This window comes from Phyllobates terribilis, unplaced genomic scaffold (genome assembly GCF_046119375.1).
Source record: "Phyllobates terribilis strain yellow unplaced genomic scaffold, ASM4611937v1 Scaffold_4__5_contigs__length_816908805, whole genome shotgun sequence".
Taxonomy (NCBI): Eukaryota; Metazoa; Chordata; class Amphibia; order Anura; family Dendrobatidae; genus Phyllobates; species Phyllobates terribilis.
Window position 1 is genome coordinate 43914792 of NW_027362764.1, and position 25744 is coordinate 43940535.

The 25744-nt window shown below is 39.7% G+C and overlaps 1 protein-coding gene across 1 annotated transcript in view; it reads left to right on the top strand.

The window, feature by feature from the left end:
* THSD7A (thrombospondin type 1 domain containing 7A) overlaps positions 1-25744 on the top strand; it is a 740167-nt gene that overhangs the window by 646009 nt on the left and 68414 nt on the right. Inside the window, exons 16-19 of the mRNA XM_073677287.1 lie at positions 2887-2990; positions 6432-6626; positions 7380-7643; positions 14169-14353. Of these exons, the coding sequence (XP_073533388.1) occupies positions 2887-2990; positions 6432-6626; positions 7380-7643; positions 14169-14353 (748 nt within the window). The remainder of the gene's footprint in view (positions 1-2886; positions 2991-6431; positions 6627-7379; positions 7644-14168; positions 14354-25744) is intronic.

Here is a 25744-nt window from a genome sequence, read left to right on the forward strand (position 1 = left end):
ACCGGAAATGGTCTTCCAACAATCTTGAAGGAGTTCCCAGAGATGGTTAGCACTTGTTGGCCCTTTTGCCTTCACTCTGCGGTCTAGCTCACCCCAACCCATCAGGTCTGGTGACTGTGGAGGCCAGGTCATCTGGCGTAGCACCCCATCACTCTCCTTCTTGGTCAAATAGCCCTTACACAGCCTGGAGGTGTGTTTGGGGTCATTGTCCTGTTGAAAAATAAATGATGGTCCAACTAAACGCAAACCGGATGGAATAGCATGCCGCTGCAAGATGCTGTGGTAGCCATGCTGGTTCAGTATGCCTTCAATTTTGAATAAATCCCCAACAGTGTCACCAGCAAAGCACCCCCACACCATCACACCTCCTCCTCCATGCTTCACGGTGGGAACCAGGCATGTAGAGTCTATCCGTTCACCTTTTCTGCGTCGCACAAAGACACGGTGGTTGGAACCAAAGATCTCAAATTTGGACTCATCAGACCAAAGCACAGATTTACACTGGTCTAATGTCCATTCCTTGTGTTCTTTAGCCCAAACAAGTCTCTTCTGCTTGTTGCCTGTCCTTAGCAGTGGTTTCCTAGCAGCTATTTTACCATGAAGGCCTGCTGCACAAAGTCTCCTCTTAACAGTTGTTGTAGAGATGTGTGTGCTGCTAGAACTCTGTGTGGCATTGACCCGGTCTCTAATCTGAGCTGCTGTTAACCTGCGATTTCTGAGGCTGGTGACCCAGATAAACTTATCCTCAGAAGCAGAGGTGACTCTTGGTCTTCCTTTCCTGGGGCGGTCCTCATGTAAGCCAGTTTCTTTGTAGCACTTGATGGCTTTTGCAACTGCACTTGGGGACACTTTCAAAGTTTTCCCAATTTTTCGGACTGACTGACCTTCATTTCTTAAAGTAATGATGGACACTCGTTTTTCTTTACTTAGCTGCTTTTTTCTTGCCATAATACAAATTCTAACAGTATATTCAGTAGGACTATCAGCTGTGTATCCACCTGACTTCTGCACAACACAACTGATGGTCCCGACCATATTTATAAGGCAAGAAATCCCACTTATTAAACCTGACAGGGCACACCTGTGAAGTGAAAACCATTTCCGGTGACTACCTCTTGAAGCTCATCAAGAGAATGCCAAGAGTGTGCAAAGCAGTCATCAAAGCAAAAGGTGGCTACTTTGAAGAACCTAGAATATAAGACATATTTTCAGTTGTTTCACACTTTTTTGTTAAGTATATAATTCCACATGTGTTAATTCATAATTTTGATGCCTTCAGTGTGAATGTACAATTTTCATAGTCATGAAAATACAGAAAAATCTTTAAATGAGAAGGTGTGTCCAAACTTTTGGTCTGTACTGTATATACATGCATCAATGTATGAATGTAGTTCTTGAATGGTACCGAGCAGTGGAGTATATAGAAAATGAGGCCCCATAGCAAAAATATGAGGAAACCCCTTTCAGATTCTGCTTTACATCACTACCTGGGCGAGATAGTCCGGGTGCTCCTATGACTATATGAGTCTATTTTCCATTTTAATTGCTAAAATTGAGACACCTATGGACAAACTGCATCCCTGCTTGAATAACAAGGCCAGCCTGAAAGGTGCCCCCTTTCACAATATGTCACATAATAGCATTTATAGTGAACTGCAATACCAGATATAACCACACAGACATGGGTGGCGCTGTGTCACATACTGCGGCATAGCAGCCTCATCATTGGTGAGGATTTGGTAGGACAGATCCCTGCAGATAACACGTTGATGGGCTAAGGATCCAACATCAATATGCAACCCCTTTAAGAGACCCCTTTAAGAGTTATTTCCATTTCATTAAATGTGAAAGAACACTACACCTAGAAATGAATTCTTAAATCAGTAGATAACCTTGTCCTTGCTGTTTGTCAGTCTGTAGGATTTTTTCCTTGTTCCCAGAATAGAAATTCTGCAGGGAACACAGGGGGTTATCTTCCTGCTGATCACATAATGAACAAATGAGGGTGGAGCTTATCCAAAGGGGGTGGAGCTTAACAGTATGATCAGATGGGAGAGGCTCCTGCTGCAGCCAGTTCTCTTGCAGCTATACAGAGGAATATAAAGACGAGGAGGGGGGGGGGACACAGCTAATCTTTTGGGATAAATACAGAAGATTTATTTTTAAATATTTTTCGATTTACATTAACATTGGGATTAAATAGGATCAAAGAAAAGAAATTAAACAAGAGAGGAATTTCTGACATTTGTTTTAATTTTCTATGGTAGAAGTCGCCCTCTAGTCAATGATGAGTATTGGATTGTATTAATGGATGTCATAGAATTCCGGAACATTCCAGAACATTCTATCACTCACACACACACAAAGCTGACATTCCTCAAAGCCCATGGTCTGCAGACAGCGTCCTCGGGCTCCTTTCAACCTCTCCTAATATGACGTTCCATCATCTCTCTCAGACTTGGTTCAATTTGATACGTTAGAAAAATCCACAATCAGATCATTCCGTCTGATGTCCCCGATGGCTTGAACTAGTGGTGTAAAGCCGTCCAAATTCTCCGACACCTCTGGGAAATCAAAACATCTGCTTTAAAAACGATGCCAGCAAATGAGAGCAAGATCAGGGCCTTTATCAAATCCCGTAGTTTGACGGTCTCCGCAGCGGAAAAAAACTAATTTTCTATGCCTGGGTTCCCCTGGTCCATGTGTTTAATCCAGATGGCTGGTGGTGGTTACAGAGCAAGGGTATTTCATTAAGAGAGCCCCCGCTGCTTCTGCCAAGTAAATGAAGGAGTGCACGAGCGATGCTACGGAGTAAATGGAGAGATTGAAAGGCGTCTGACAGTCTTGATTTACCGTCTCAGTCATCTACCAATGTCTCACCCATAGGTGGAAAACTCATAAGTGGAGAAGATGCCAGCTGGTTCCCTGGTACGTCAGACAAGACAGCCCTGGAGCCTACGAGACGTGTGGACCTGGACTGCAAGCAAGAGGTGATTTCTTTATGAGCATTGATTTTATTTTTGAGGATTGATTTTTTTTTCTTAGTCGTTGTATAAGATTTTGTAAATTTTTCACAACTTCCACAATTTGGATGGTAAAAGAAAGACTATTCAAAGGGGTTGTCTCATCACAGATGGTCCGTTTGGGCAAAGGGTCCATCCAAGGTGAACTTTGGACTTGTTCATACAAAGATATGGAATTTCAATTAAAGGGGTTGTCCAGGACCATTGATTTTATTTTTGAGGATTGATTTTTTTTTCTTAGTCGTTGTATAAGATTTTGTAAATTTTTCACAACTTCCACAATTTAGATGGTCAAACAAAGACTATTCAAAGGGGTTGTCTCGTCACAGATGGTCCGTTTGGGCAAAGGGTCCATCCAAGGTGAACTTTGGACTTGTTAATACAAAGATATGGAATTTCAATTAATGGGGTTGTCCAGGACCATTTTATTTTTTTTACTGTGGTACTAAAGACTAACAGGCAATTACCTGCTTGTACAACCCGGCGCTGGCTAAGAGCAGTTACCAACCGCTCTTTCCGGCAATTCAGCTGTTCCTGGTCAACAGAGCAGGTCTTCTTCTTCCGTCATACTGATTGATAACCGGCTCCCCGCAGTTAGGTAGCAGGGAGCCAGCTATCAATCAGCATGATCTCAGCACTTGCCCAATCAGAGCGGATGAGAAGACACTGCTCTGTCAACATGACGTCAGCGGAAGCCACTGAAGGAGCGATTTGTGACCAATTTGTGTCAGCAGGCAGTTGGTTAACAATTACCTGACCGTTAGTTCTTAGTTAAAAAAAATAATAGTGCTGGATAACTTCTTCAATAAAATTACAAGTCAGGCTACATTCACACATGTGTGTGACACGTCCTAGTGCTGTCCATTTTTTTCTCGAGCAACACATGGACCAATAGAGTTTAAATGATCCATACATGCATTATTATTAAAAACAGGTCCCTGTCCCCGATCCGTGAGAGTCAGAACATGTTTATTTTTAATCAGACTCGGCCATTAAAGTCTATTGGGTTCCAAGTAAAACAGATGGAACGCAGAAGACAGACCTTTGTTCTTCACAGTTCCATCTGGGTTTCATCCGTTCTTAACTGATACATTGTTACCAGTCAATAGATAAAGAGAAGTTCAGACCGTTTCTACTTCATGGAATAAAAGGGATGAGAAAAAAAACTAGGATGACACCTAAAAAAAAAAACCCGGCCATTTTCTCTCGAATCGTAACACGCAGGTGTGTGACTGTAGCCTTACACTGAATCTTTTCCATCCTACATATCATTCAGCTCAGCTTCTTCTTTATGCCGTGCTGTCCACAAATCAGATCAGATTGCAGGTTTCCTGTCACTGTACAGCCCATATACCCATTCATTTAAGCCTTAGTACCCAGTCCATGGTTTACTTGTTCCTTATATTGGCACCCATAGACATAATAACTGTTATGGCGTATTAACCCAGCCCATGAAAAGTGGTTTAGACTGATGAAAGCTTAGAGCAAAATAGATAGATACCTGCGATACCTTACCATGTGGAATGTAGGTGATTGGTATCAGTTGAGGGTGAGGGTTGAGGGTATCATCAATATCAGTTGAGCGTGAGTGCAGACTCCCCAACTGATCAGCTGATTGAGGGGCTGTCAGCTGCAAATCACTGGAAGTGCATCAGCTCCATATATTTTATAGTGGTCGTGAATGGTGCTGCAGGCTCGGAGCCATTCACTTGTATGGGAGAGAACCTGCCGTAGCATCATGACAAAAAATGCAAAGTGTCAAGTGGTTCCACATCTTGACCACTGTTGTCCTGTCAATCAGCAGGGATGACAGGAGTCGAACACATACCAATCTGATATTGGTGACCTATATCGTCTCTTACCAGTGTAGCATAGCTGGGAAGGACAGGGTTAAATCCCAGCTCTGCAGGGTCTTGATTAGATACACCTGTAGGGTTTTGGTAAGAACCAGGAAGTAGCTTCATGGAGAACCAGGAAGTAGCTTCATGGAGAACCAGGAAGTAGCTTCACGGAGTGGCAGTCTCCTGAGGAAGTGTCAGCCTGCTGTACAATTTTGGCTCCTGTCACCACACAAACTAGAAATATGCTATAGCCATGGTATTCCTGTATAGAAGACCTCATTATTCTAAGGCTTTGTACACACTGGCACCATGTTATTGCCCAGTATTCCATACGTTGGCATGCTCGATGAGCCATCTCACCTGGTGCATCGGGAATTTTGCCTCGTTGCCATGTAGACGAGAGGGAGCATGTTGCAATTAAATCTCGTAGAGGAATATCTTGTAGCGGAGAGTATTATCTCTATAATTATGGGACTTAATTGCTTTACTAAATTCCATTAAAATCTACAAGCCGTTATGTTGCACAGATTACACCCCGCAATTAAATTCCCTCATCTCCTTAATCAGGAACGGTTTATAAAACCCGCAGCGCCACGCGATCCGTTCTCGGGAAACAAAAGACACATTCTAGTAAATGTTTACTGAAAACCTGATGAGCGTGATAAATAATGATCCACCTCCATGTACCGCTATCAGCCATAACATAAAAGCATGTGCAGGTGGAGTGAATAACACTGATTATCTTATGACGATGACTTCTGTTGGGAAAGGGGGAATTTCTATATAAGTGAATAGTCTGATCTTGAAAATAATGTGTAGAAAACTGAGCAAGAATAAGGATCTGCATGACTGACAAGGGCCAACATGTGAAGGATAGGCGACTGGGTCAGAGCATTCCCAAAATGGCTGACCTTGTTTGGTCTTTTCATGATATGGTGGGTCTTGTTGGGTTTTCCCTGTATATGGCAGATATTGTGGACTCTTCCCAGTATACAGCACGTCTTGTGGGATATTCCCGGTATATGGAAGATATTGTGGGGTGTTCTTGGTATTCAGCAGATCTTGTAGGGTGTTCATGGTATAGGGCAGGTGTTTACAGTAGGTCTTGTTGGGTGTTCCTAGTATACAGCAGGTCTTGTGGGTGTTCTCGGTTTACGACAGGTCTTGTCTACCTTAATATTGTACAGTCCAAGTACTCCCCTCCATGGCAGCAGTATCCCGTAATGGCAGTGGTTTCTTAGAGCAGGATTATGTTCATGCTACACTGCAAAACTATTCAGGAGTAATTTACAGAACATGACAGAGAGTTCAAAGTGGAGAGTTGTCTCCAAATTCCCAAGATCTCAATCTGTTCTCGCATCTATGGAATGTCAATCCATGGAGGCTGGCCAGCCTGAGGAAGGGAGGTAGACTATACCTTAGTATAGGAGGTACTTGAGGTTCAACTTGAGAATTCTGTAAGAAATAAAATAGTTAGTTTCAATAAGTTGTCCTCTTATAATCTATATTTGATATTTACAGTTGTGCTAAATTATCTTGTTTTCCTCTTTTTTTTTTTACTTTTTAGCTATCACTTGTCGTAGACAGGATGGAGCACAATTGGACATTACCGAATGTCTCAAACAAGCTGGTCCTTTACCACCTTTAACCCAGCCATGCCAAATACCATGCCAGGATGACTGCCAATTTACCAACTGGTCCAAATTTTCCCCATGTAATGGAGACTGTGGAGCAGTCAGGACCAGAAAGCGATCTCTTCTCGGTACGTAAGATAAGGCCTATGTCTAATTTAAAAACATACACATTAAACATGCTCGGACTTCATTTTGGTGTTTTTTTCTCTAATTTGTCTCTAAAACATACTTGTTAACTTTCCTGCAATGACCAAAAGCTCCCAAGAAAAAGGGGACCCCTCCCAGATTTGGCAAATCTCCCAGGTGCCACCAAAACCTCACAGGAAGCAACGCTTCCAGAAGGTTACTTTTGTTTGATTCTAGGATTCTCTATCAACACATGGGATAGGGCATTTACATATACACCTCAGGGGCAGGGAACGAGACTTGAATTCTGTTGGTCATGGGGAAAGGGGGATCACAGAAAAAAACAGTAAGCTGCTATGGGCCGACATAAACATCACATCCTGGGCAGCTTCCATGGTCTTCTGTCAAATTGAGATTAAAGTAGAGAGGAAGTCCACAATAATACTGCCATCCCAGTAGACTTCACCTTTTCCAGATGCCTTCTTGCCAGTAAAGACTGCATCAGATATTACCTTTTTTAAGGGTAGTCTGGTTAAAAAGTCCATCTTCAATGTCCTTTTGTTTAATTCTAAGGGGGACATGTTAGGTGACTCCACAAATTAAAGTAGTTTACGGGGGAACCCAACTGCAGATCATGCTTTGGCCAGTTTATCGTTTCATCATTGGATGACCCTTCAGCACAAAAAGATTGTGCCAAGCAAAGAATCCCTTTAATATACCGCTTCGCTTCTCTAACTGTAATTTCGTTAATGCAGGAAAGAGTAAGAAGAAGGACAAGTGTAAGAATTCCCAGCTGTACCCAATGATTGAGACGCAGTTCTGTCCGTGTGATAAATACAACGCTCAACCTGTGGGGAACTGGTCAGACTGTATTCTCCCGGAAGGGAAAGTTGAGGTTCTTCTTGGAATGAAAGTTCAAGGAGACATCAAGGAATGTGGTCAAGGGTATCGGTATCAAGCCATGGCATGCTACGACCAGAACAACCGACTGGTGGAAACCTCAAGATGTAACAGTCATGGTGAGTATCTTGTCGAGAATTCTTCCATAATCGTCTCGTCATAAAAGTATTTTAGGCATTTTTTTGTCTTTTTTTAACATACTACTTAGAAGATATTAAGAGGGGTCCAGTACTTTGGATTCCTACCAATTCCATGAATGACGGTTCTCGAGGGTTGCTTCCACTTAGGATGGTGGATTTAGGGTCTATGGATCTGTTCAGAATTAACGAAGAACATGTGAAGTTCTGTTGACTTGTAGGTTCTTTTTCTAACCAAAGACTCATAAATTGAAGCCATTTAGGGCCAAATATTTCACCTAGACTGATATGCGGATGAGTATAAGTGCCAAATTTATTAAGAAGTGTATGTCCTTTACTACATTTGATGCATCTACTGTATGTCTTTCTATGAACCAGAATTAGAAACCTATGCCTACTTAAGGCAAGCGTAGATTTTACATTTACGTAATAATTGACACCAATTTTTGGTGTAAATTATAGTAAGTCTGTTGGACAATCATTGGCCACACATTTCCTGCTAAAACCATTTTTCCATTTTTTTTTTTAAAAAGTAGCAAAAAGAGTAAGAAAATATATAAAAACATTTTTTGTGAATTTTTGCTGTACAAGTGGCATAAAACTCTTGATAAATATAATAATGAAGTAATAAATTAATTAATACACATTACATAATATTTCAATTTTTAATTGATAGTATATAATGATATATATACTAATAATACAATAAAATGATAATTGTGATGAAAAATAACACAACAGAATAATATAATAAAAAATATCATAAAATAATTAATACATTTTACATTATACATTTTTAATTGATAAGATAGAATGATAAATATACTATTAATAAAAAAATAATGATAATTGTGATGAAAAATATCACATCATAATAGTATAATATAAAAATGAATAAAATCATTAATACATTTTACATATTTTATTCTCTAATTAATATGTAGTAATAAAAATATACTAATAATACAAAAAAATAATAATTTGGTGAAAAATAACATAATAATATAATAAAATCTAATAAAATAATTAATACATTTTACATAAAATTCAATTTTCTAATTGATAGGATGTAATGATAAATATCCTGAATGCAAAAAAAAATAATGATAATTGTAATGAAAAATAACACTTCATAATAATAAAATGTAAAAAAAAGGAATAAAATCCATAATACATTTCACAAAATATTTTATTTTCTAATTGATAGGTATTAATATTAAATATACTAATAATACAAAAAAATATATATTGAAGAAAACTAACATAACAGTATAATATAATAAAATCGAATAAAATAATGAATACATTTTGCATAAAATCGTATTTTCTAATTGATACGATGTAATGATAAATATATCAATAATACAAAGAAATAATGATAATTGTGATGAAAAATAACACAACAAAATAATATAATAAAAAAAGCTAATAAAATAATGAATACATTTTACAAGCAATTTCATTTTCTAATTGATTTAATATACTAATAATACAAAAAAAAAAAGAATAATTGTCATAAAAAAATAACACAGAAGAAGAATAAAGTATTAATAGCTAAATAAATATTGAAAAATAAATTCTTAGATATTCTTTATTTTTACCATGTCGGATATTTTTAGAATTTTTTTTTTCATCTACTCAATTTATTTTCTCTTTATTTTTTATTCCAATATTATTTTTTCCAATTTTACCGAATTACGCGGATTAAGTCAATAACTAAAGCAAAGCCTCTAAAAAAAAAAAATGCTTTTAATATTTTGTTTTCAAGCTTAGTTATTAAATAAAGCTCCGAGCGTAAAGAAAGCCAAAGGGGACGCGTCTTTGTGGAAACCGCAAATCCACAGCTACTGAAAATTAATTTTGGATAATGATTTATACCGCTGATTAAGTTGAAGTGAGCGGCACTGCCGGCGCCCTACATATAAAGATACAGCAAGATATAGACCCAATTAATTATGCATGCTCCCAGTATAATTTAATGTGCGATACAAGTAATAAAATGTTTTATTCGATTACACGGGGAGATAGTAGGCTGTGATTTCCGTTTGATATATTACTTTCAGCTACGGAGATTATAATATTTTTCATCTACGGAGATATGAATTTAGCAGAGTCTACATCTAGATCTTCTGTGTCATACAGATAAGGAAAAAATTCTTTACTTCTGAAATAAAGAGATAAAAATTATGTAAAACTTCCAATGGGCTCCATTATTTCTAGTTCTTTTGTATGTAGTGAGATAATAACTGATTTACAAGCACAATCAACAAACTAAAAGAAAAAAAAAGAAAAAAGGACAAAAAAGAAAAAAGAACAACAAAAAAAAACAAATATGACTTAGGTCAAAAAGTAATACAAAAAAAAAAAACCCGGTTATGACACAGGTTAAAAAGTAATAGAAAAAACATCCGCACTTGACTCAGATAGAGAGATAATGCGAAAACATCCGCAAATAAGTCGGGTCAACGCGAAATACAGCAAGTAATAGGAAAACATCCTAATGTAAGTCAGGTCAAAAAGTGATATAAAAAACACCTGCACAACACTCACACAAGACAGAAATACAAAACTGCCAGTGTGGCGCCCTGCTGCGCATTGGTGCCACAGAACCCAGAAGGGTGCATGGATGGACTTCTCCACAAGAGGCCCTCACACATTCACACACCTCCACCCTACCACCTCAGACCAGCAGAGGGAGCCCGTTAGGGATATACAGTACCGACCAAAAGTTTGGACACACCTTCTCATTTAAAGATTTTTCTGTATTTTAATGACTTTGAAAATTGTACATTCACACTGAGGGCATCAAAACTATGAATTAACACATGTGGAATTATATACTTAACAAAAAAGTGTGAAACAACTGAAAATATGTCTTATATTCTAGGTTCTTCAATGTAGCCACCTTTTGCTTTGATGACTGCTTTGCACACTCTTGGCATTCTCTTGATGAGCTTCAAGAGGTAGTCACCGGAAATGGTTTTCACTTCACAGGTGTGCCCTGTCAGGTTTAATAAGTGGGATTTCTTGCCTTATAAATGGGGTTGGGACCATCAGTTGTGTTGTGCAGAAGTCTGGTGGATACACAGCTGATAGTCCTACTAAATAGACTGTTAGAATTTGTATTATGGCAAGAAAAAAGCAGCTAAGTAAAGAAAAACGAGTGGCCATCATTACTTTAAGAAATGAAGGTCAGTCAGTCCGAAAAATTGGACAATCTTTGAATGTGTCCCCAAGTGCAGTTGCAAAAACCATCCAGCACTACAAAGAAACTGGCTCACATGAGGACTGCCCCAGGAAAGGAAGACCAAGAGTCACCTCTGCTTCTGAGGATAAGTTTATCCGAGTCACCAACCTCAGAAATCGCAGGTTAACAGCAGCTCAGATTAGAGACCAGGTCAATGCCACACAGAGTTCTAGCAGCAGACACATCTCTACAACAACTGTTAAGAGGAGACTTTGTGCAGCAGGCCTTCATGGTAAAATAGCTGCTAGGAAACCACTGCTAAGGACAGGCAACAAGAAGAAGAGACTTGTTTGGGCTAAAGGACACAAGGAATGGACATTAGACCAGTGTAAATCTGTGCTTTGGTCTGATGAGTCCAAATTTGAGATCTTTGGTTCCAACCACCGTGTCTTTGTGCGACACAGAAAAGGTGAACGGATGGACTCTACATGCCTGGTTCCCACCGTGAAGCATGGAGGAGGAGGTGTGATGGTGTGGGGGTGCTTTGCTGGTGACACTGTTAGGGATTTATTCAAAATTGAAGGCATACTGAACCAGCATGGCTACCACAGCATCTTGCAGCGGCATGCTATTCCATCCGGTTTGCGTTTAGTTGGACCATCATTTATTTTTCAACAGGATAATGACCCCAAACACACCTCCAGGCTGTGTAATGGCTATTTGACCAAGATGAAGAGTGATAGGGTGCTACACCAGATGACCTGGCTTCCACAGTCACCAGACCTGAACCCAATCGAGATGGTTTGTGGTAAGCTGGACCGCAGAGTAAAGGCAAAAGGGCCAACAAGTGCTAAGCATCTCTGGGAACTCCTTCAAGATTGTTGGAAGACCATTTCCGGTGACTACCTCTTGAAGCTCATCAAGAGAATGCCAAGAGTGTGCAAAGCAGTCATCAAAGCAAAAGGTGGCTACTTTGAAGAACCTAGAATATAAGACATATTTTCAGTTGTTTCACACTTTTTTGTTAAGTATATAATTCCACATGTGTTAATTCATAGTTTTGATGCCTTCAGTGTGAATGTACAATTTTCAAAGTCATTAAAATACAGAAAAATCTTTAAATGAGAAGGTGTGTCCAAACTTTTGGTCTGTACTGTATATCAGGAGGGTGGAGCCAGGCAGCTCAGTCAGAAGTTAGTTAGTCTCTCAGAGTTGAGCAGAGAGTGTGCTGACGCTCAGAGAGCAGTGAAGAGGCAGCAAGCTGGCTGCAGTGCTTAGGCGAGCCAAGGCCTACAGCACGTGTGAAGGCCTAGTGAGCGCCTTGAGTGGGCCGAAGGCGAGAGGAGAAGGAAGAAGTAGCATGGGGGCAGAGGAGCATACCAGGCTCACCCCGAGATATACACCGGACACCGGGTCCGCGCCTACAGGGACCCTTTATACCCAGTAGGAACCACCGGAACCTCTGGAGGACTACAGGTCCCAGGTTCACCAAACGCTGATTACAGTACCAGGGCTAGGAGTCATGGAGGTCCCAGCGTCCAGGGAGAGTGATCTCCAAAAAGAAGGCCCTTCCACCAGGTCAGCAGGTGCAAAGAGAGACAGTAACCAAGCTAGGCCTAGTTCCAGGCAGGCCAGAAGCTTAGAGAAGAAAGCAACGGATCAGGAGGCCCTATACCCGCTCACTGGGGAGAGTCCAAAAGTGCGCCCTTCACCTGGAGTACCCTGGACCGTGCCTGCAGCATCACCAGTAAAGGTACTGAAGCTTACACCCGTGTGAGTGTCCGTCCTTTCTCCGGTACCGTCCTGCCGTCTCTCCCCTGCACCACCATCCATTACACCCCACGCTGCCCTGGAGCAAGCTCTACCTGTGGAGAGCCACACCATCCCTGCTGCCGTAGCACCATCTCCAGAGGACCTGCTCCGCAGCGGCGGCTCCCTCTAGCCGCAATCCACAGGTGGCGTCATGAACACTTTCCCAAATCCCCTATAAAGCTCCCCCTTTTTACTGACCGCCCTGGGTCACGGACCGGGCCAGCCACCGTGATATCCCCCGGCAACCAGAGGCCCGGCTGCCGAGTACCCCACGGCCCTGGGGGCGCGTCACCAGCACATTACATAGGTTAACAAGAAGCTATCATAATAAATCCCTTCATTGTCCCAATCCTCTTAGAAGTTACCAGTAACCCCTCCATTGCCTTAGACTTTAGAATAGGTTTAAGTCATTCACAACCCTAGTGCACCAGGGATGCTATCCTGAATCTCTTTGTTGTCCTAGCCCACATGCGATGACACTAGTAACCCCTCCACTGCCCTAGATTTTAGAATACGATTATTAAGTCACTCACAACCCTAGCCCACCAGGGACGCTATTCTGAATCCCTTCATTGTAAAAACCCACATGGGATGACACCAGTAACCCCTCCACTGCCCTAGAACTTAGAATAGGATTATTAAGTCATTCACAACCCTAGCCCTCCAGGGACGTTATCATGAATCCCTTCATTGTCCTAGACCACATGGAATGATACCAGTAACCCCTCCACTGCCAAAGACTTTAGAATAGGATTATTAAATCATTCACAACCCTAGCCCACCAGGGACGCTATCATAAATTTCTTCATTGTTCTTGTTTACATGGGATAACACTAGTAACCCTTCCACTGCCCTAGACCTTATAATATGATTATTCAGTCGTTCACAACCCTAGCCCAGCAGGGATGCTCTCATAAATCCTTTCATTGTCCTAGCCCACATCTGATGATACCAGTAACCCCTTTACTAACCTAGACCACCGAAGATGTTATTATAGAATCCTTTGCTGCTCTTGACCACCAGGGATGTTACCATTAATTCCATTAAATTAAGACTGTCCATCCATGTTCTAGAGAAATAACAGCATTATCTTTGCAGTCATTATTTATCTCAATTACTGTTCTAGAAGATGTATAATGGGGATAAGCTTTCAGAATGTGACCCTCATACAAGCAGGAGCCCTTAGTTGTCCATGTCCATCCCTGCTAGATGTCCAGCTGCTGGGACCTGTAGTGATCTGCAGTAATCTGTGAGGGAAGCAGGTGCTCAATTTCTTTGCAGCGCTCCCACAGGGGAAATTAAGTATTACACAATTTCTACTGAAATTAAAGTTCTATCCAAGTATGGAAATGTTTCTTTTAACTTCTCATGTTTTGTTGTGTTCAGAATTGCATCACTTACACTCCATGTGAATAAACCCCTAAGGTTCCTCAATGTCATATTCATGGTTTCTTTCCTCCGTCTTCTTGTTGATCATTCTCTTTTATTCCTCCTCCTTGTTCCTATAGGTTACATAGAAGAAGCGTGTATTATTCCCTGCCCGTCCGACTGTAAGCTCAGCGAATGGTCCAACTGGTCACGATGCAGCAAATCATGCGGAAGTGGAGTCAAAGTCCGATCCAAATGGCTACGGGAGAAGCCTTATAATGGAGGAAGGCCCTGTCCAAAACTGGACCATACCAATCAGGTGACTGTCTTATATCTAAATATTCTACAGTTGACTGCTTACAATGATCATTTTTTGGCAAACTGGTTATGTTTCATGGGGGTTCGGGTTTAAAAATCCATTAATTGGCTTGTAAATATTTAGAGGAATGTAAAGACGGGTACCGGTGTATTGAGCAGGCTCAGCAGCTGAGCCTGCTCCACATACAAAAAAATGCCAGCTGTATTACATAGCCAGCCCCGCTTCTATCAGCAGCAAATGGAGCGCGATTGCTATGACCTGTTTTGGGCATCCATGGCCAGCCTTTTCCAGCGATGGTGCCAATGGATTGCCATAGGATAGGCTTCATCCATTAAACTACATAAAGCAATGTCTTGGTATTGCAGTATATAGAAAAAGCGACCCTGTGGGGACTAAAAAATTAAAGTAAAAAAAGTTTTAAAAAAATCTAGGAAACCATATAGAAATTTGAAAAATGTTTTACCTTTTTTTTTCAAGAAATTAAAAAAATAAACTTATTCAGTATCGCTGCATCCATTAAAGTCGTCTGATTTATGAAAATATTAAATTATTTAACCCCTATATAAATGCCGTACAGCACAAAAATAATTAGAACTCCAGTACAGGCCGTCCCCAGGTGACAACCTAGATAGATTCTGAAGGTCTGCTTATAACTTGAATTTGTATGTAAGTTGGAACACGTCCGGAAAATGGTAAAAATTAATAAATAAAACTCACCTAATCGCTCACCTTTCCACGCTCGCTGCTCGTCATCCGCTCTTTTTCTTTCCGCCGTCACGTGCTGCATCTCCGGCCTGATCACTATAGGTCAGGACTTATGGCCGTTTCTGGGGCTCGGAAGTCACTGCGTGTTGTGAGGTCGCCACTTCGTGATGTCTATATGTGCGCCGTGACCTTATGACGAGCAGTGACCTCCGAAACCTGCACACAACCAAAAGTCCTGGCCTATAGTGAAGAAGCTGGAAATACGGCGCATGATAGCGGTAGAAAAAGGACCGGACAGCGGGCAGCAGGGCGGCCGGAGAGATGAGCAGTGAGGTTTTTCTTTTCCACTTCCTACGTTCATAGCTATGAGTCATATGTAAGTGAGATGTTCATGAGATGTTCATAACTTGCGGCTGCCTGTCTCGCCGATTTTCAGTTCCCACACCTCTCGGGGAAAAAAATTCAATAAATGTAATAAAAATATTATTAAATAAAAATATAGTAAAATTAATTAAAATGACTTTACCAATAAAATGTTAAAATGTTACCACCAGCTCCCCATAAGAAAAAAAACAAACCCTAAGGGAAGAGTCAGTTCTCCCGACTCGAACGTGAAATCTGCATAGAAATACATGCTGCCCTGCTCAAGTCGGAAGAACCGATGGCCAGTCCTAGTATTGCAGTGCGACTCTTGTCCAATGGAGACAAACTATTTTTTTTTTTTATAATTTCTGTATTTCTTTTTTTACCACTACAACGTCTTTAAAAAAAACTTTTCAGTTTGGTATCCATATAATAATACTGACCAGGAGAAATCTGGGTCATTTTTACCATACATCGAAAGCCGAAAAAATTAAAAAAAAGTGATAGCAAAATTGTGTGTTATTTTATTCATCATTTCACCGCATTTGAATTTTTTACCAATTACCTGTACATTGTATGGTAAAATTAATATGGATATGCTGACAAAATAAAAAACAATTATGGCTCTCGGAAGAAAAGGAAGAAATAACAAAAGTGCAAAGGAGAACATGGCCACGGTGGGAAGGAGCTAAAAGTACTGCAAAAAGTCATGAAATTAGGTCCTGAGTAACAATTTAACTTTAACTTTATCGACAAAACTACTAAATTGCCATGTAGTGCTGATATAGCAATACCGCTATATAATGCTGTTTGCTCTTGTTGTGGGGCCATAATATTGTATGCCCATGGTCGTGAGTCTACTAGAAACTAGAAAATCTTCAACCATGTACAGAAGTGTCATTGTTGTACGACAGAGTTCCTTAAGTATCTCTACTAAGTTACGACTTGATAGCCCATAAAGTTGGCAATACTCGTGGAAAGTATTTCATTTGAGGAAAACTTTTGAATAACTTCCTGGATGAGATATTTTCTACATCCGCAGCTCCACAAGTCTCATGATTGGTGCGGTGAGGCGGCGGGTGACGGGGCACAGGCTAGAAAAAAAAGAACGTTTTAAGAAATGTCTCCATCTGTCGTCTGTAGCTGATTTACTTTGCTACTGTCAGATCTGTTCTCTGCCGAGAGACGGTTCTGAGAACGCTCCTCTGGAAGGTGAATTATTCATGTTGCACATTTGAATAACACATTAGCATAAATATGAGATACATTACATGTGGCATTAGAGTGTCTATTAATTATGACAATCCATCAACGTGGCTTCAAATTAGACCGGGAGCCAAGGGGATTTCCTTTATAATGAAGCATTAAAAGAAACGTCATCCTGGAGACCTTGTAAATGTAACTTTTGTAACAATTAACGGTGGATGTATACAAATAAAAGAAAATATGTCTCTGTATCATGAAGATAATGTCCACAGTGTGAACATATTGTTGTTGAACATGTTTTCTTCTATTTTTTCTTAATTAAAATATTCAATAAAAGTTCATGTGAAAATCCTCTTAGCAATTTAGGCTTCCATCCTTGTCCTTACAGACTGTATTATAGTAATTATATTCTTGTATATAGAGGCAGTATTATAGTAGTTATATTCTTATACATAGAAGCAGTATTATAGTAGTTATATTCTTATACATAGGGGCAGTATTATAGTAGTTATATTCTTATACATAGGGGCAGTATTATAGTAGTTATATTCTTATACATAGGGGCAGTATTATAGTAGTTATATTCTTATACATAGGGAGCAGTATTATAGTAGTTATATTCTTGTACATAGGGACAGTATTATAGTAGTTATATTCTTGTACATAGGAACAGTATTATAGTAGTTATATTCTTGTACATAGGAGCAGTATTATAGTAGTTATATTCTTATACATAGGGGCAGTATTATAGTAGTTATATTCTTGTACATAGGGGCAGTATTATAGTAGTTATATTCTTGTACATAGGGAGCAGTATTATAGTAGTTATATTCTTATACATAGGGGCAGTATTATAGTAGTTATATTCTTGTACATAGGGGCAGTATTATAGTAGTTATATTCTTGTACATAGGAGACAGTATTATAGTAGTTATATTCTTATACATAGGAGCAGTATTATAGTAGTTATATTCTTATACATAGGGGCAGTATTATAGTAGTTATATTCTTGTACATAGGAGCAGTATTATAGTAGTTATATTCTTATACATAGGAGTAGTATTATAGTAGTTTTATTCTTGTACATAGGGGCAGTATTATAGTAGTTATATTCTTGTACATAGGAGCAGTATTATAGTAGTTATATTCTTATACATAGGAGTAGTATTATAGTAGTTATATTCTTGTACATAGGGGCAGTATTATAGTAGTTATATTCTTGTACATAGGGAGCAGTATTATAGTAGTTATATTCTTGTACATAGGAGGCAGTATTATAGTAGTTATATTCTTGTACATAGGTGGCAGTATTATAGTAGTTATATTCTTGTACATAGGAGACAGTATTATAGTAGTTATATTCTTATACATAGGAGCAGTATTATAGTAGTTATATTCTTATACATAGGGGCAGTATTATAGTAGTTATATTCTTGTACATAGGAGCAGTATTATAGTAGTTATATTCTTATACATAGGGGCAGTATTATAGTAGTTATATTCTTATACATAGAAGCATTATTATAGTAGTTATATTCTAGTACATAGGAGTAGTATTATAGTAGTTTTATTCTTGTACATAGGGGGCAGTATTATAGTAGTTATATTCTTGTACATAGGGAGCAGTATTATGCTAGTTACATTCTTATGAATATAGGCAGTATTATTGACTATGAATATTGCACTGTTTAGTTAATCACTCAGGAGAATCTTCATAAGGTTGTTATTATGATTATGCATCGATTGGCATGCATATATTCTGGGAATACGACAAGACACTTTGAGGCTGTTTGCCTTTTGTTCCTGGAACTGTCAGCATGTGTCATGTATCCTGTTATTTTGTTATATTGTAATGTGTTGGAGGCTATTGGTCAAATCTATGAACATAATATATGATGGTTCTTTCCTATTTTGCTCTTTGTAATCTCAGATTCACTGAAACCAAATCCAATCCATGGTAATACTGCCCTCTAGAGACAATTTGAATGATTAGTGTTTAGAATGTTGTAATTAAAATGTAGGAAATTTACCGGTAGATGCAAAAGATTGGATTTATTTTTATTTTTGGTTGCAAAAATTTCCAAAGCATGTCCCCCCATTATATGCAACTGCTTGAACTGTGCAACTTCTTTAGCTACTTTGTTTTTTAGAAAATGGACTGATCAGTACTTGGATGGATAGATAGATAGATAGATAGATAGATAGATAGATAGATAGATAGATAGATAGATAGATAATAGATAATATATAGACAATAGATAGATGATTGATAGATAGATAGATAGATAGTTAGATGATAGATAGATGATAGATAGATAATAGATAGATAGATAATAGATAGATAATAGATAGATGATAGATAGATAATAGATAGATAATAGATAATAGACAGATAATAGATAGATAATAGATAGATAGATGATAGATAATTGATAGATAGATGATAGATAATAGATAGATAATAGATAGATAATAGATAGATTATAGATAGATGATAGATAGATGATAGACTGATAATAGATAATAGATAGATGATAGATAGATAGATAGATAATAGATAGATATATGATAGATAGATAATAGATAGATAATAGATAGATAGATGATAGATAGATGATAGATAGATAGATAATTCTCAGATAATAGATAATAGATAGATTGATAGATAATAGATAGATGATAGATAGATAATAGATAGATAGATAGATAATAGATAGATAGATAATAGATAGATAATAGATAGATAGATGATAGATAGATGATAGATAGATAGATAATTCTCAGATAATAGATAATAGATAGATTGATAGATAATAGATAGATGATAGATAGATAATAGATAGATAGATAATAGATAGATAGATAGATAATAGATAGATAATAGATAGATAGATGATAGATAGATGATAGATAGATAATTCTCAGATAATAGATAATAGATAGATTGATAGATAATAGATAGATGATAGATAGATAATAGATAGGTAATAGATAGATAATACTCAGATAATAGATGATAGATAATAGATAGATAATACACAGATAATAGATAGATAGATAATAGATAGATGATTTATAGGTAGATAATAGATAGATGATAGATAATAGATAGATAATAGATAGATGATAGATAGATAATAGATAGATAGATGATAGATAATAGATAGATATATAATAGATAGATAGATAATAGATAGATAGATGATAGATAGATAGATAGATAGATAGCTTAATCAATAGATATCTTGAAAGATAATATTGAGATTTTATATATACAGTGCCTACAAGTAGTATTATATCTCCATGCAATGCTCTGCAGCCTATCAATTTCTGGTATATATTTTTCACTCCTCTAGCTTTTTTATTCCATGATACTTAAAGGTCATCACACTTACTTTAAGAGTTTATGATCCATGCCGAGTTTACTAGTCTTTTTTTTTTTTTTTTTCCCTGCACTTTATGGTCTCCTGTTGTCTTTTAAGCTAGTGATTGATTGTTAATGAGTTAAATCTGTGCAGATCTAAGCAGATACGTCCCTATATATTGAGACTTAGTTAAGGGGCAGCATTTATGCGGGGGCATTTATGCATATAGCATTTATGCATACTTTATCGAAGTGCCATAATTTAGCAAAGTGCCCTGGCAGTTAGAAAATGGCAGTTGGACAGGGCAGGAGACAGGTAAGACATGCAAGACAAACCAACAAACTTGCTTACAGATCATCTTTTTGGCAAACAGTATTCACCATTTGTATCTGTGCCATTTATTTTCTGGCTGCTACAATCATCCACATTCACCGTTCTCCCACAAATGCGGCACACTTCATCCATATTAATCCCTCACTCCTCTCTTCTCCTATGTACAGTTGTCATGCTCTCTTCACAATGTTATACCACGCAGATCCATTCATTCCCACCATACAACGCAGGAAACGCTCTCACAAATCACTCAATCATCTGCTCACTCTCTGTATCTTCCTTCTATTAGTCGCAGGTGATATTTCTCCCAACCCAGGACCCTCCAGTAATAATAACACTAACTCTTTCCCTGTTACATTCAGAAACCCTGCTAATCTCATTAATATCCCCTGCATATCTTCTGTCTCATTCAACTGTGCCCTTTGGAATGCACGCTCAGCATGTAATAAACTCTCTTACATCCATGACTTTTTCCTCTCTAATTCCCTCAACCTTCTGGCTCTCACTGAAACCTGGATCCAGCAGTCGGACACCACCGCTGCTGCAGCTCTCTCCTATGGTGGCCTACATTTCTCTCATACCCCGCGACCTGACAACAGATCAGGTGGAGGTGTTGGTCTGCTTCTTTCAACAAAATGTACTTTTCAGGTTATCCCCCCAGTACCCTCCCTTATCTTCCCTTCTTTTGAGGCCCACACAGTCAGACTCTACCGGCCCTTCTCCCTGCGAGTGGCGGTTGTCTATCGCCCCCCAGGTCCCCCCCGTCAATTCCTGGATCACTTTGCTGCCTGGCTTACAAATTTTCTATCCTGCGACATCCCCACGATAATCATGGGAGACTTTAACATCCCAATTGGCGATCCTCTTTCCCCATCTGCCACGCATCTTTTATCATTAACCTCCTCCTTCGGCCTTTCACAGCTTGCTAATTCTCCTACACATGAGGACGGGAACACATTGGACCTGATCTTCTCCCGGCTTTGCTCAGTACATGACTTTACTAACTCTCCCCTTCCACTCTCTGACCATAATCTTCTTTCATTCTCTGTCAAGAACTGTGACTCTACTCAAGACACTCCCACCGTCCACACTTATAGAAATTTACGCGCCATTAACACCCAGAAATTTATAAAAAGGTTGCAATCATCATTGGCCCCAATCTCCTCCCTCTCATGTCCCGACTCTGCATTGAAGCATTATAACAAAATAATGCAATGCGCCCTGGATGAAGCCGCACCTCCTACACAAAGAACAATTCGGCATAGACGGCGACAACCCTGGCACACGCCTCAAACACGTCTTCTCCAGAGGTACTCCAGGTGCGCTGAACGGCTGTGGAGAAAATCAAATCTGCCCGAAGATTTCCTCCACTATAAATTTATGCTGAAAACATATAACTCTGCCCTTCACCTCTCCAAACAAACCTACTTTAACAACCTCATCATCTCACTTTCCAATAATCCTAAACGACTCTTTGACACGTTTCATTCTCTCCTCAATCAAACAGCACAGGCCCCGACCACCGACCTCAGCGCTGACGATCTGGCTAACTATTTCAAAGAAAAAATTGACCATATCCGACAGGAAATTTTCTCCCAATCCCCAAATGTTATGCATGCTCCCCCCCGCCACATTGTATCTTGCTCATTTTCTGACTTCGAACCAGTCACGGAAGATGAAGTGATCAGGCTCCTTGCATCTTCTCGCCCTACCACCTGCACCAGCGACCCTATTCCCTCACATCTCCTTCAGTCCCTTGCTCCAGCTGTCACCTCTCACCTAACTAAAATTTTCAACCTTTCCCTCTCATCTGGTATCTTTCCCTCTTCTTTTAAACACGCCAGCATACAACCATTACTTAAAAAACCATCCCTCGACCAGAACTGCACGGCCAACTACAGACCTGTTTCCAATCTTCCCTTTATCTCTAAACTCCTGGAACGCCTGGTCCACTCCCGTCTAATCCGCTATCTCTCAGACAACTCTCTTCTTGACCCTTTACAATCTGGTTTCCGCTCTTTACATTCTACTGAAACTGCCCTCACTAAAGTCTCTAATGATCTACTAACAGCTAAATCTAATGGTCACTACTCCCTGCTGATTCTCCTGGATCTCTCTGCAGCATTCGACACTGTGGATCATCAGCTCCTCCTCACTATGCTCCGCACTATTGGCCTCAAGGACACGGTTCTCTCCTGGTTCTCCTCCTATCTCTCTGACCGCTCCTTCTCTGTGTCTTTTGCCGGCTCCTCCTCCTCTCTCCTTCCTCTTACTGTCGGGGTTCCTCAAGGATCAGTCCTAGGCCCCCTTCTTTTCTCCTTATACACCGCTCCTATTGGACAAACAATCAGTAGATTCGGTTTTCAGTACCATCTCTATGCTGATGACACCCAATTATACACCTCTGCTCTGGACATCACCCCTGCATTACTACAAAAGACCAGTGATTGTCTTTCTGCTGTGTCTAACATTATGTCCTCCCTCTACCTAAAACTGAATCTGTCAAAAACTGAACTACTCGTCTTTCCTCCATCCATTAATCTACCTGTGCCCGATATTGCCATCTCCGTTTGTGGCTCAACCATTACTCCCCAGCTACAAGCCCGCTGTCTTGGGGTCATTTTTGATTCAGATCTTTCTTTCACTCCTCACATCAAATCACTCGCTCGTTCATGTCATCTACACCTCAAAAACATCTCAAGAATCAGGACTTTTCTCACCTTTGACTCGGCAAAAACTCTTACTGTCGCTCTTATTCATTCTCGTCTTGACTATTGCAACGCTCTACTTATCGGGCTTCCTCTTACTAAACTCTCCCCTCTCCAATCCGTCCTTAACGCAGCAGCCAGGATCATATTCCTCGCCAACCGCTACTCAGATGCCTCTTCCCTGTGCCAGTCATTGCATTGGTTGCCCATCCAATATAGAGTTCGTTTTAAACTTATCACGCTTACCCACAAAGCGCTCCATGCTTCAGTACCCCCCTACATCTCCTCCCTTGTCTCAGTCTACCACCCTACACGTGCCCTCCGTTCTGCAAATGACTTGAAACTAAAATCCTCCATAATCCGAACTTCCCACTCCCGTCTCCAAGATTTCTCGCGTGCTGCGCCAATTCTCTGGAATGCACTACCCAGGACAGTTCGATTAATTCCCAATACCCACAGTTTCAAGCGAACCCTAAAAACACATTTCTTTAGACTGGCGTATCACCTAAACACACTCTGTCCATCCCAGCTTTCCCCCATATTAAAATCTTCTTCAACTTCGGGTTCAAACCAACCATGCACATAAAAGCCTCTGTCAGGACTGCACACATACTGGCTGGCGACCAGTCCATGTATTATTATTTATCCTATTCAGTATATCAAGGCTGCATTATACAATATATGTACTTTTTACCTTTTGTGTCTCCCCCACTTCCTCATAGACTGTAAGCTTGCGAGCAGGGCCCTCACTCCGTTCGATATGAGATATGCTTATTCTGTATTGTCTGTATATGTCCCCCTTAAAATTGTAAAGTGCTGCGGAATATGTTGGCGCTATAAAAAATAAACTATTATTATTATTATTATTATTATTAACCCCCTGCAGATTTAGCTGGTTGACACATGCGGAATTAACTTGGCATTGTGACATTTGTACTGTAGATCAGCCTGGAAGTGGGAAATGCACTGCAGCAAATTTTTTTTTTTTTTTTTTTTTTTTATAAAACGTAAAAAGTTAATTCAGAGTGTCATTTATTATTCAACCCCTCAAACCACAAGAATTCTGTTTGGTCCCCCTAAAGTATTAAGAAGTAGTTCAGGCACCCAGAATAATGAGCTTCACATATGTGGATTAAAGATCTCTTTTGCCAGCCTTTTCTGACTATTTAAGACCCTCCCCAAACTTGTGAACAGCACTCAGACATGGTCAACATGGGAAAGACAAAGGAGCATTCCAAGGCCATCAGAGACAAGATCGTGGAGGGTCACAAGGCTGACAAGGGGTACAAAACCCTTTCCAAGCAGTTGGGCCTACCTGTCTCCACTGTTGGGAGCATCATCCGTAAGTGGAAGGCTTATGGAACTACTGTTAGCCTTCCACGGCCAGGACAGCCTTTGAAAGTGTCCTCCCGTGCCGAGGCCAGGCTTGTCCGAAGAGTCAAGGCTAACCCAAGGACAACAAGGAAGGAGCTCCGGGAAGATCTCATGGCACTGGGGACATTGGTTTCAGTCAATACCATAAGTAATGTACTCCACCGCAATGGTCTCCGTTCCAGACGAGCCCGTAAGGTACCTTTACTTTCAAAGCGTCATGTCAAGGCTCGTCTACAGTTTGCTCATGAACACTTGGAGGACTCTGAGACAGACTGGTTCAAGGTTCTATGGTCTGATGAGACCAAGATCGAGATCTTTGGTGCCAACCACACACGTGACGTTTGGAGACTGGATGGCACTGCATACGACCCCAAGAATACCATCCCTACAGTCAAGCATGGTGGTGGCAGCATCATGCTGTGGGGCTGTTTCTCTGCCAAGGGGCCTGGCCATCTGGTCCGCATCCATGGGAAGATAGATAGCACGGCCTACCTGGAGATTTTGGCCAAGAACCTCCGCTCCTCCATCAAGGATCTTAAGATGGGTCGTAATTTCATCTTCCAACAAGACAACGACCCAAAGCACACAGCCAAGAAAACCAAGGCCTGGTTCAATAGGGAAAAAGTCAAGGTGTTGGAGTGGCCTAGTCAGTCTCCTGACCTTAACCCAATTGAAAACTTGTGGAAGGAGCTCAAGAATAAAGTCCACATGAAACACCCAAAGAACCTAGATAACTTGGAGAAGATCTGCATGGAGGAGTGGGCCAAGATAACTCCACAGACCTGTGCCGGCCTGATCAGGTCTTATAAAAGACGATTATTAGCTGTAATTGCAAACAAGGGTTATTCCACAAAATATTAAACATAGGGGTTGTATAATAATTGACCCACACTTTTATGTTTAAAATTTAATAAAATTCAACTGAGCAACATAACTTTTTGGTTTGTAAGATTTATGCTTCTGTTCATAAAACCTACTCTCGTTTGCAGTTTGAAGGCTCTAACTTATTTGCATCTTATCAAACCAGCTAAATCTGCAGGGGGTTGAATACTACTTGTAGGCACTGTATTTTTAGATATAGAGTTGATGATGTTAACGTGAATACAATCTTTCAGTCAATTGTATATTTCTTTAATGTATCTAATATAAAACCTGGACACATGAAGAAAAATTTAAGTGTAGAATCAAAGAGGACCTGTCACCAGGTCAAAAGTGTCCAGTTTTTGCTTTTATTTTATTTGCTGCTCCCATGAATATGTTTTTTTCTTGTTCTAAATCTTCCAAAAGGGATTTTTTATTTAGCGCCAATTTTGTATGGTCTTTACTAAGGGGGCGGCACTCCC